Source organism: Marmota flaviventris, chromosome 3 (genome assembly GCF_047511675.1).
Source record: "Marmota flaviventris isolate mMarFla1 chromosome 3, mMarFla1.hap1, whole genome shotgun sequence".
Taxonomy (NCBI): Eukaryota; Metazoa; Chordata; class Mammalia; order Rodentia; family Sciuridae; genus Marmota; species Marmota flaviventris.
Genome location: NC_092500.1, coordinates 60486213 through 60500026, shown reverse-complemented (window position 1 = coordinate 60500026; position 13814 = coordinate 60486213). Strand labels below are relative to the sequence as shown.

The following is a 13814-nucleotide window of genomic DNA, read 5'->3' as shown; positions in this document are numbered from 1 at the left end:
CTCTTCACAATATATTTTCTTTTAAAATTATGGAGATTATAAGAAAATGTTTGCAGGTATTTAGTTGCAGTCAACAAAGGGAAAAATTTTGCAATTACTGAAGAAAAACTCTGAAGTATTTATGCATTCCTAGGCCTGACTGGGACTTTCTTAAGTGAATTACTGAGTAAGGAAACTCACAGGCCTGAACAATACCTTCATTTTGAATGATAGCCTTAAAAATTTTGATAGTTAAATTACCAACCATTGTTGTGACTGATAGTCCAACACATAAGCATGAAAAGGTCTTATTTCAACAATTTTCTCTGTGAAAAATTGATCACAATTCTACTTCAAGATAGATTGCATTTGCCTCTATCAAAATAAGAACTGTGAAGGGGCATAGCTTAGAGGTAGAGCACTTGCCTATCATGTGCAAGGCCCTGGGTTCAATTTCCAGTAACACACACACAAAAAAAAAAAATTCTATGTGCATATGTGAATATATCACAATAAATCTTTTATTTATAATTATAATATACCAACTAAAAATAAATTAATACAAGAGAGATCAATAGATTAAAGGAAGGAGATTAGGAAATAGAAGAAGAGAGGGAAAGGGGAAGCACTAGGGAATAAAATGGAGTAAACTATGTTATATGCACCTATAAATATGTCACAATGAACCCCACTATTATGAATAATTTTGATAATAATAAAAACATTATAAAAATAAATAAATGTTTTAGAAGATACATATATTAACCTGATTGAACATTACATACATAAATATATCAAACCTTACATGTCACCCCATTAATATATGCAATTTTTGTATTTGCATGTATCTCTTAAAAATATATTTGAATTTTTAAATAAAATTAAAGAAATTCAGAAAAATAAAAGCTGTGAGTGCTAAATTTAATATGATATAAAGGAACCTAAGTTATTACGGGACACATTTTTAAGTAGCATGCTCTCATATAGATTATAATCATTGAGGGGATAGTTTTTATGTCAAGAGAAGTATCTAAATTTCATATGATTTCATGTAGAGATTTGCAATCTCAAGCTAAAAACACATACACACACATCAGTAAAAATTAATAATACATTGGATAACCTTATCTCATTAAAATTTTTTGAAAAACTGTTTAAAGAAAAGATAAACAAATCAGTAACACAGAAGAATTAATTATGTATTCTTTTTTGTAATACCTAGTAAGACTGTCTTTAATACTACATAGTATTAAATTGAGCCTGGGCAATGAATGTCAGATTGTTCACTGATTGTTGAGTGTTAAATATTAATGATAAAGACAGTAAGTATGCCATCAAAAAAGAAGAGTGTATAATATTAGTAATGAGGAAAATATTTTCAGAATGCTGAATACTGCCCTAAGTGTGCAAGCTTGACTGGGGAATTACAGTAAAAAAGAGCAGGCCTCTTCCAGTTGAGGAAAAAGGAAACAAGGGATGGTAAACAGGCTGCAGAACTGGTTTTTTACTACAATTGAGTGTGATGTATTGTGATTGAGCCCTAGTGAATCAACACTCTTAGGTGTTCCAGATATCGCCAGAAAAGTGTTGCTCTTATTTGGGAAAAAAAAAAAAACTCTTGTCACAATGGTGAAAAAGAAATTTCACATTAAAATTAAATCACATGGCTTTCCATGAATATGTAAATTTTCTGTGAGTGTTGGCTTTGTTTAATGAGTCATTAGTCTTATAAGATATGTCTACTCTTTTTCACTTTCTATTTTACATCTCTGAGTGGATAATGCCAAAAACCTATCAAGTTCAAAGAGTCTTTCTTCTGCTTGATCTAGTCTGATATTGAAGCACTCTATTGTATTTTTTTATTTCATTCCCTTATTCAGCTCCAAGATTTCTGCTTGATTTTTTAATGATATCTATGTCTTCATTAAAGTCTCTTGTATCTCAATTAGTTTCCTTAAGATCATTATTTTGAATACCTTCTCAAGCAACTCAGTGACCCTTCCCTTCTATGATGGTGAAGGTAAGACCTGAATGTTTAACTATGGAAACTATCACATGGTTGGAATGGCCATAAACCTACCTCACTAATAAAAATATACTTAAAATGACTTCTATAAAATACTCAAACCACCATTAGTCTGATTCAAGACTGAAAACTTTTAATTACCTGCACTCATGGCCAATTTCTGATAGCTAAGGAAGAGTGTACAGAACAGCTATTGACCAAAACTCAGAACTGAAAAAAAAAAAATTCTTCATCTCTGCCTTCATTATGTAAATGACACACACTTAGAGATGCAAAAGTAGAAAGAATGGACTCTATAGTTTGCAGACAAAGCAGGAAGAGGTGCTAAGAGTCAGCCAAGTATATGATGCATGGCATTTTTGGTTGAAAGGTGACGCCAGCTAGCCATTGAGATGATATGATTATGTTAAGATTTGCATTCATATGGATATTGGACTCCTGCTATTCACCTGGGCCTGCTACGGGACTCCTGGAGAGTTCCCATTGGTTGGGGAAGTACAGTAGGAGGGAGTTCCGGGGGAGGAAATTCCTCTGGGGGTGCTGGGAGAACGCCTCGTGTGTGGATCGGCGATCTTCCCGGAGGCGTACAGAACATTGGCGGCAGTTTCAAAAAATAAAGTTTGTTCCTGCTTGAGTGGCTCGTGATTTTGTGCCCAGCCAGACTGTGGCAAAGAGGTACATAATTATTACCTTGCTCTTCCGTTAAGTACTAAGCATTTCAGGATGCATTGGAACAATTTCTGTGTGTGTTATGGACATGTGAGTGTTCCACCTGCTCCACCCCCTTCACAGTTTTGCTTTCAGTGGTTTTAGTTACCTACAGTCAGCTGCGGTTTCAAAGTATTAAATGGAGAATTCCAGAAATAAATAAGCTCTAAACAACTTTATGAAAATATATTGTTATAATTGTTCTATCATGTTATTAGTTACTGTCATTGGTGTTCTACTGTGCCTAACTTATAAAACAGCCCTTTTTATTTATAGATTTATAGATTTAAATTCGTGCATTGTGGCTATACATAAAGGTGAGGTTTACCGTGGTATATTCATGTATATGCATGGGAAAGTTTAATTAGATTCATTCCACAGTTCCTCCCTTTTTTGGTCCCCTCTTCTCCCTCCTCAGTCTCCTTCTTCTACTCCACTGACCTCTCTTCTATTTTCATGGAATTCCACCTACTTTTTTTCTTTTTTATGAATTAAACTTTATCATACATATTTATGTATAGGAAAAAGCAGTATTTGTGAGTTCGGTACTATCCTCATTTATAGGCATCCAAGAAACGGTTTGTATTCATTCATCTATTGGTGGAAACCTAGACTGATTCTATAATTTGGCAATTGTGAATTGTGCTGCTATAAACATTGGTATGCATGATTCACTATAGCATGTTTATTTCTTTCGAATAAATACCAAAGAATGGAATAGCTAAGTCATATGGTGGTTCTAGTTTTTTGAGGCATCTTCATACTGCTTTCCAAAGTGATTGTACTAATTTACATTCCCACCACAATGGACCTTTCTCCCCACATTATCAGCAGCAATTATTATTTTCATTCTTGATGATTGAACATTCATTTAAATTCAGCTGTTCCGTAAATATTTAAGTACAGTTTTATGCATAAAAACTCTTATTTTGCAAATGCTTGCTTCTAACAAGCATTGTTGCTGAGTAAAGAATTTTAAGTTGATGTTTTCTGTTGTTCTTGTTCCTTTCAGCATCATGAGGATACCATTTTATCTTCTTCATGCTGTTGAGTTCCCTGCTTTTCAATATACGTCCAGTATTCTGTATCCTAGGATATTTTTTCTTACCCTATTAGACTGCCCCTAGACATTGCAGATTGGTTACTGTTATCCTCTGAGTATATCTGGAATGTTTTGGAGGAATATTTTTCTCACTTTCTCTGCCTCATCCTTATACTTCTGCTTGGAATATATTAAGAGAATATCTTACAGGTACTTGCGACAATATCTGTACTTTCTCATGAGCTTTAAAATACTTTACCAAGTACCTTATAAGGACCTGTGTAAAAGTGGAGAATCTTCAAAAATCTGTGACAGAAATCCAAATGAAGCTGCTAAAAGTTCATTGAAGATTTAGATAGTTTATTTTTATTCCTATTTACGGTAAATTCCTTCACCTTCATCTCCTCAGCGTCAAATAAGTGCAGTTAAGAGTCATTTCTCCCCTGTGAAGGATTTACTATCTTATGTAGATATTTCATTCAGGCTTCTTTGACCCTTCAGAACTCTGATATGATTTATTAAAACAATTATTTTGTAGCTAACCTTATCATTTGGGTTGCTGAAGTGACAGTAACAGCCTCTGGTGACTCTCTATATTCTAATAAGAAAGGAAAATTGCACTATTCACCTTTGATAACATTGTATTCCCTTGAAATTTCTCTGAATTTTTCCTGAAAATATGAAAGAAACTTGGATTCAATGATGGCAAACAAGACAATAACCACCTTCATTTTGCTAGGGCTGACTGATGATCCTCAAGTTCAAGGTCTAATTTTTGTGTTTCTATTTCTCACTTACATGTTGAGTATAACTGGGAATCTGACCATCATCTCCCTCACTTTATTGGACCCCCATCTTAAAACACCCATGTACTTTTTCCTACAGAATTTTGCTTTATTAGAAATCTTGTTTACATCTGCTTGTATTCCTAGATACTTATATAACATAGCAACAGGTGACAAGTCCATTACTTATAATGTTTGTGTCATTCAAGTGTTTTTTATTGATGTATTTGGAGTAACTGAATTTTTTCTTCTGGCCATTATGTCCTATGATTGTTATGTGGCCATCTGCAAACCCCTGCATTACATAGTCATCATGAACAGCAGAGTCTGTGGAAAGCTTGTCTTCTGCTGCTGGATCATTGCTGTGTTGATCATACTCCCACCACTTATCATGATACTAAATCTAGAATTCTGTGACTCAAATATAATTGATTATTTTTTCTGTGATTCATATCCTATCTTGAAGATATCATGCTCGGACACATGGCTTTTAGAACAGATGGTGATAACCTGTGCTGTATTATCTTTCATCACAACTCTTCTGTGCGTTGTTCTGTCCTACATATACATCATCAAGACCATCCTAAGATTCCCCTCTGCCCAGCAAAGAAAAAGGGCCTTTTCCACTTGCTCTTCTCATATGATTGTGGTGTCCATCACCTATGGAAGCTGTATCTTCATCTATGTCAAACCTTCAGCAAAGGACTCTGTGGCTATCAATAAGGGTGTGACAGTGCTAATGACATCCATTGCTCCCATGTTGAACCCATTCATTTACACTCTGACAAACAAACAGGTGAGACAAGCTTTTAATGATTCCTTCAAAAGAATTAAGTTACCTTCAAAGAAGTAAGAGAATACAGAGACATCACAAATATGTTGTCAAATTTATTGTCATATTTAAAAATCAATTTTGTGAATCAATTTAAATATTTAAAGGATAATGCTGACATCTAAAAATCAAGTTTTCAAGGAACCAGAGATTTCCTAACAAATTCCTGAAGTTACAAAACCATTTTATGCCTTCCTCATCTGTGTTCTAATTCAGGATAACTTTCTCAAAATATCCTAAAGCTCAATTTTCAGTTTATTCTTTTCTCTTCATATAAATGAACCTTTGTTAGACTAATATTCTTTACTGGAATATATCTCTAAATGTTCACAAGAAATACAATAATAATTTTATCTTCTATCCAGGTTAACCAAAACTACAAATTACTATAAATGTTTAACTAAGAGAACCAAATGTAACACAAAACAATTCAAAAAATAAGTACTTACCTGATGGGGAATGTGTTTAGAACAAATTGACACTACCTCACTATAATGTAGTTTATGTAGGAAAGTTGTATTTCGATCTCAAAAATACAGGAAGGAAGAAGGAAAAAACAGAAAGAAAGTAAAGACTCACCATCACTACCTCAAGCAAAGAAAGTAAAGACTCACCACCACTACCTCAAGCAATGACACATATTTGATGTTTTAGGGTCTGGTTGGTTGGGTGGAACTATGCCTTATTATAATTTTCCCAGTAAGTTTTAATGAGTAGGTTTGACCAAACATGAAATAGTACCAAAACAAATGACCTGACACTCCAGAACCTGACCTTCCAAAATTTTTTGAATATTTTTATGAGGTTCACTTCCATGAATTTCATAAATTCAAGGTGTGGTTAGCCAATGGAAAGACCTACTAAAAGATCACAGTTTAGAAGAAAAGTGAAATTGGATATCTATTTTGCCCCTTTGTTCCTAATGGGATTGCCAGAAATTGGCCACACCCAAAAACCAAAATCCTGTGAGCAGCTCACCTACAGCTATGAGTCACTTTTTCCAGATTCCAGTAACCATTCCCTCTAATTTTTCTCTTCAAACACAGAAAATATTAATTACTCTCCATTTTGCTAGATCTGAGCTTCTTTTAATGATTAATGATGGATATAATGTATAAGCAGTCTTTAAAAAAAATTTTTTTCATACATAGATATTCTATCACGTTTTTACTGGTACACTCTCTTATACACCAAAGAACTGACAGCTCCTTTGTATTTCTTGTCTTTATTTTCATCCCTGACCCCAAATTGCCACAGTCTGGCTGGGCACAAAATAACCGAGCCGCCACAAAGCTTTGTAGGTTCAAACAGCAACTCTTTATTCCAGAACTCTCACCCGCACTCTACACACACTTCCCGGGAACACACTCCCTCCACCGGGCTCCGCGCGCCAGTTCTCCTGGAACCCCTCGAGAACTCAACAGGAACTCCAAAGTACCTGGCGCCGGAGTCAGCAGGATCCACCCTAATCCCGGAGCCGCCCTAATCCCAGAGCAGGGTCACCTTTCAACCATTCCCTCTAGCAAAATGCCAGGTGTCATTCCGACTAAACTGTGGCTCTCAACACCAAATAATTCACATAGAAGTTTTAGATAAATAAATAACATTGAACATTTTAACAAACCTCTTGTCCAGTCATTCATGGAATCTCCTCTTATTCTACTACTTCACATGGTAAAAATACCACAATTGAAATTCCATAATCTCCACTATTTCCCAGAGTCTAAGGAGTTTAATCTTTGACCTCTACTTCTAATGTAGTGTTTTCTTTTAAAGCAAATATGCATTAATTCCAAAATCTTGAACACTATAGTCTGTGCAACACTCTGCACCCTAGACTATTTTCAGGAAAATATCCAATGAGGTTATCTAACACCTGTTAAGATTTTTTTTAAATATTTAAAATCCTTGGGATGAGAAATCTAACATCAACCACTAAAACAACGTCTTGTTGACTCAGATATAAATGATATAGCTCATAGATCCATCTAATTAGAGAAAAAAGGACAAAAGATCTTGAAACTTTTCCAAATACAAATTTTGCTAAGTCTAAATCTGTACCTCTATCTCTACTTTTTGAATTCACATATTCTTCATTAAAGAATAAATCTGATGAATCAATAATGGGTATTTATGTCATTGGTGCTATCATGATCCAGCAACAACACTGACACAAATATTATGTTTTTCTGAACATATTCAAAGCTAGCAAATTTAATAAATATGTAAAGAGATTATATGAAGTGTAATTATTTTTGAAGAACCTGAAAAAATAAGAAAGCATAACCAAAATTGAGAAAAGAATTTATATACTGACTTTGTTAATAGTAAAATATGAGAAAATGGATGGCTTTCATTCTAAAATACAATACACAATATAATGACATCCTCTCTTACCACATCTCTTTAACTATACTGGAGATTTTAACCATAAAATAAAGCAAAATCTAATAATAATTATTCTGATAATTATAATTAGACATCCAGACTAGAAAGGAAGAAAGGAGTCCAACTTTATTTGAAGACCACAAGAATATGTATGTAGAAAATTATCTGGAATCTGTTTAAAAACTACTAAAGATAAACCAGACCCAATGGCCAGCCCAAAGCAATTTAGCAAGACCCTGTCTCAAAAAAAAAGGGGGGGGGGTGCGGGTGCAGAGGCAAGGGACATAGCTCAGTGGAAAGCTTCCCTGGGTTCAATCCCCAATACAAAAAAAAAAAATAAAATATAAATAAATAAATAACGAAAACTACTAGAACCAAAAGTAAACTTTTCAAGTGTGAAATAAAATGAATTTTATTTCTAAACATTAGCAACAAATAACCAAAAATTAAAATTATTAAACAATAGTACCAAAATTGCTGCAAAAATATAAAACACTTAGGACTAAATCTGCCCAAAGTCATGTAAGATGTATACATGGAAAGCTACAAAACATGACTGATGAAAATTAAAGAAAACCTAAATAAATGAAGAAATAAACTATACTCATAGATTCACTCAATATTGTTAAGATATCAATTTTACCTGCATTTTTCTATAGTTTCAATATAATCTCTACCAAAATCTCAGCAAGTTTTTCTGTAAAAGTCAACAAGATGATTCTAAAATGTACATGTAGTTGCAAAGGATGTAGAGTAGTCAAAACAGCTTTGAGAAAGGACAAAATTAGGGACAAAAACTACCTGACTTTAAAATTTATAAAACTAATGTAATCAAGCCAGTATTTGCATCAAGATTAAAGAATAGGTCAATGGAACAGAAAAGAAATTTCAAAGATAAACACATAGATTGTCTCCTTATTTTTAACAAAGTTCCAAATATCCTACAGATCTTAGGATCATTAAGAAGAAATGAGATGACAGTCTAAAACTTCACACAAATGAATTTAGACATAAATTTGACTGGCATCTCTTAGAAAATTACAACTCATTTAATACAATATTAATTCAAATTTTGTTATATCCAAATTTATGAAAAGCAAATGCAGCTATATTTAAAAACTTTTCCACAATATAAGCTCCAAGACCAAATGGCACTCCAAATAGATTACTCTAAGTATCATCTATCTTACATTAAATCCTCAAAAAATAAGAGAAAAAAAATAAAACCACTCAGTTTAAAATCTCACAGTACTTTTGATACAAAAACCTAGTTAGGACAGTTAAAGGAAATTAATGACCAATCTCTTGTGATCATAAATACTACATCTTAAATAAAATATTAGAAAATTAACTAATTGAATCCAGAACATATAAAAGGTTAATATAACACATTTGAATTTGTCAACAGAATATAATACTGGTTGTACATTTAAAATGAAATATATAATTCACCACATTTTATTAATAATTCACCATATTTTATTAATAACAAAAGTATGATAAAGTGAAATAAATAATAAAGGTAAAATAAATTATTAAAAGGAAATAAAATAAATAATTAATAAAAGAAAGATATTAAAGTAGAAAAAATTTTATCTCAATGACTATATCAAATACAATATTTGATATAGTTTGAAATGTAATTTCAATAGCACTAATAGTAGAATCAAACTTATTAGTGAGTTTGTAGATAACAATTTGAAATATACAATAGAATATTTTTTAAAATAAGTATAAATATAAAATAAGTTAAAACTATGAGAACAATTCCCAAGGACTAATAGGAGAAATCATAATTTTTTAAGTAATATATGCAAATTTAAAGACCAGTAACAATTAGAGAAAAAATATTTAAACATAGTGTATATATGTGAATGCATGACCAATGTGATTCTGCAACTTGTATGCTCAGAAAAAAATGAGATATCATATCACACCTGATTCAAATGTATGATATGTCAAGGTCATTGTACCGTTATGTGTAACTAATTATTTTTTTTAATTAAATTTAAAAAAATATAGTTGAAAAGAGTTTATTGACTTGAAAATAAAAAAGAAGAAGAATATACAGTGTTTAACTCAGTGTTGAAACAGGAGTACTGTCATGAAGTATAATTAGATGTATAAATCTGTATGACCTTTTATTTTTATTTTTTTTTAATTTTTTATTCTGGGTTGTTCAAAACATTACAAATTTCTTGACATATCATATTCCACACTTTGATTCAAGTGGGTTATGAACTCCCACCTTCACCCCATACACAGATTGCAGAATCACATCAGTTACACATCCATTGATTTACATATTGCCATACAAGTGTCTGTTGTGCTCCGCTGCCTTTCCCATCCTCCACACTCCCCACTCCCCACCTCTCCCCTCCCCTCCCCTCCTCTCTCTCTATCCCCTCCACTGTATAACCCTGAGGGTCTCCTTCCATTACCATGCAATTTCCCTTCTCTCTCCCTTTCCCTCCCACCTGTCATCCCTGCTAAATGTTAATCTAATTCTCCTGCTCTTCGTCCCTACTCTGATCTTAGTTGCTCTCCTTATATCAAAGAAGACATTTGGCATTTGTTTTTTAGGGATTGGCTAGCTTCACTTAGCATAATCTGCTCTAATGCCATCCATTTCCCTGCAAATTCTATGATTTTGTCATTTTTTAATGCAGAGTAATACTCCATTGTGTATAAGTGCCACATTTTTTTTATCCATTCATCTATTGAAGGGCATCTAGGTTGGTTCCACAGTCTTGCTATTGTGAATTGTGCTGCTATGAACATCGATGTAGCAGTGTCCCTGTAGCATGCTCTTTTTAGGTCTTTAGGGAATAGACCAAGAAGGGGAATAGCTGGGTCAAATGGTGGCCCATTCCCAGCTTTCCAAGAAATCTCCATACTGCTTTCCAAATTGGCTGCACCAATCTGCAGTCCCACCAGCAATGTACAAGTGTACCCTTTTCCCCACATCCTCGCCAGCACTGGTTGTTGTTTGACTTCATAATGGCTGCCAATCTTACTGGAATGAGATGGTATCTTAGGGTGGTTTTGATTTGCATTTCTCTGACAGCTAGAGATGGTGAGCATTTTTTCATGTACTTGTTGATTGACTGTATGTCCTCTTCTGAGAAGTGTCTGTTCAGGTCCTTGGCCCATTTGTTGATTGGGTTGTTTGTTCTCTTATTGTCTAATTTTTTGAGTTCTTTGTATACTCTGGATATTAGGGCTCTATCTGAAGTGTGAGGAGTAAAGATTTGTTCCCAGGGTGTAGGCTCCCTGTTTACCTCTCTTATTGTTTCTTTTGCTGAGAAAAAACTTTTTAGTTTGAGTAAGTCCCATTTGTTGATTCTAGTTATTAACTTTTGTGCTATGGGTGTCCTATTGAGGAATTTGGAGCCCGACCCCACCGACTGTAGATCGTAGCCAACTTTTTCTTCTATCAGACGGCGCGTCTCTGATTTGATATCAAGCTCCTTGATCCATTTTGAATTCACTTTTGTGCATGGCGAGAGAAAGGGATTCAGTTTCATTTTGTTGCATATGGATTTCCAGTTTTCCCAGCACCATTTGTTGAAGATGCTATCCTTCCTCCATTGCATGCTTTTAGCCCCTTTATCAAATATAAGATAGTTGTAGTTTTGTGGATTGGTTTCTATGTCCTCTATTCTGTACCATTGGTCCACCCACCTGTTTTGGTACCAGTACCATGCTGTTTTTGTTACTATTGCTCTGTAGTATAGTTTGAAGTCTGGTATCGCTATACCGCCTGATTCACACTTCCTGCTTGCATTGTTTTTGCTATTCTGGGTCTTTTATTTTTCCATATGAATTTCATGATTGCTTTCTCTATTTCTACAAGAAATGCCGTTGGGATTTTGATTGGCATTGCATTAAACCTATAGAGAACTTTTGGTAATATCGCCATTTTGATGATGTTAGTTCTGCCTATCCATGAACAGGGTATATTTTTCCATCTTCTAAGATCTTCTTCTATTTCTCTCTTTAGGGTTCTGTAGTTTTCATTGTATAAGTTTTTCACCTCTTTTGTTAGGTTGATTTCCAAGTATTTTATTTTTTTTGAAGATATTTTGAATGGAGTGGTTGTCCTCATTTCCATTTCAGAGGTTTTGTCGCTGATATACAGGAATGCCTTTGATTTATGCGTGTTGATTTTATATCCTGCCACTTTGCTGAATTCATTTATTAGCTCTAATAGTTTCTTTGTAGAGCCTTTTGGGTCTGCTAGGTATAGAATCATATCATCTACAAATAGTGATAATTTAAGTTCTTCTTTTCCTATTTTTATGCCTTTAATTTCTTTCGTCTGTCTAATTGCTCTGGCCAGTGTTTCCAGAACTATTTTGAGCAGAAGTGGAGAGAGAGGGCATCCCTGTCTTGTTCCAGATTTTAGAGGGAATTCCTTCAGTTTTTCTCCATTTAGAATGATGCTAGCCTGAGGCTTAGCATACATTGCTTTTACAATATTGAGGTATGTTCCTGTTATCCCTAGTTTTTCTAGAGTTTTGAACATAAAGGGATGCTGTACTTTGTCGAATGCTTTTTCCGCATCTATCGAGATGATCATATGGTTCTTATTTTTAAGTCTATTGATGTGGTGAATAACATTTATTGATTTCCGTATATTGAACCAGCCTTGCATCCCAGGGATAAATCCTACTTGATCATGGTGTACAATTTTTTTGATATGTTTTTGTATCCGATTTGCCAGAATTTTATTGAGGATTTTTGCATCTAGGTTCATTAGAGATATTGGTCTGTAGTTTTCTTTCTTTGAAGTGTCTTTGTCTGGTTTAGGTATCAGGGTGATGTTGGCCTCATAGAATGAATTTGGAAGTTCTCCCTCCTTTTCTAGTTCCTGAAGTAGCTTGAAAAGTATTGGTATTAGTTCTTCTTTAAAGGTTTTGTAAAATTCTGCTGTATACCCATCTGGTCCTGGGCTTTTCTTAGTTGGTAGTCTTTTGATGGTTTCTTCTATTTCCTCAATTGATATTGGTCTGTTTAGGTTGTCTATATCCTCCTGACTCAATCTGGGCAGATCATATGACTTAAGAAATTTATGGATGCCTTCACTATCTTCTAATTTATTGGAGTATAAGGATTCAAAATAGTTTTTGATTATCTTCTGTATTTCTGAAGTGTCTGTTGTGATATTGCCTTTTTCATCCCGTATGCTAGTAATTTGAGTTCTCTCTCTTCTTCTCTTCGCTAGCATCGCTAAGGGTCTCTCGATTTTGTTTATTTTTTCAAAGAACCAACTTTTAGTTTTGTCAGTTTTTTCAATTGTTTCTTTTGTTTCGATTTCATTAATTTCAGCTCTGATTTTAATGATTTCTTGCCTTCTACTTCTTTTGCTGTTGTTTTGCTCTTCTTTTTCAAGGACTTTGAGATGAAGTATGAGATCATTTATTTGTTGGTTTTTTCTTTTTTTAAGGAATGAACTCCAAGCAATGAATTTTCCTCTTACAACTGCTTTCAATGTGTCCCATAGATTCTGATATGTTGTGTCTGTGTTTTCATTTATCTCTAAGAATTTTTTAATTTCCTCCTTGATGTCTTCTATAACCCATTGATCATTCAGTAACCTATTGTTCATTCTCCAAGTGATGTATGCTTTTTCTTCCTTCTTTTATTGTTGATTTTCAGTTTCATTCCATTATGATCAGATAAGATGCATGGTATTATCTCTACTCCTTTATATTGTCTAAGAGTTGCCCTGTGACATAATATATGATCTATTTTTGAGAAGGATCCATGTGCTGCTGAGAAAAAAGTGTAACTGCTTGATGTTGGGTGGTATACTCTATATATGTCAATTAGGTCTAGGTTATTAATAGTGTTATTGAGTTCTGTAGTTTCCTTATTCGACTTTTGTTTGGAAGATCTGTCCAGTGGCGAGAGAGGTGTGTTGAAATCTCCCATGATTATGGTATGGTGGTCTATTAGACTCTTGAACTTGAGAAGAGTTTGTTTGACGAACATAGCTGCACCATTGTTTGGGGCATAAATATTTATGATTGTTATGTCTTGTTGGTGTAT

General features: G+C 33.8%; 1 protein-coding gene across 1 annotated transcript; it reads left to right on the top strand.

Moving 5' to 3' along the window:
* The first annotated feature begins 4457 nt into the window (after positions 1-4457).
* LOC114087918 (olfactory receptor 6C2-like) lies at positions 4458-5393 on the top strand. Its single transcript, XM_027929423.2, has one exon. It carries the CDS (start codon positions 4458-4460, stop codon positions 5391-5393), a length of 936 nt encoding a protein of 311 aa, XP_027785224.2.
* Positions 5394-13814: the final 8421 nt, after the last annotated feature.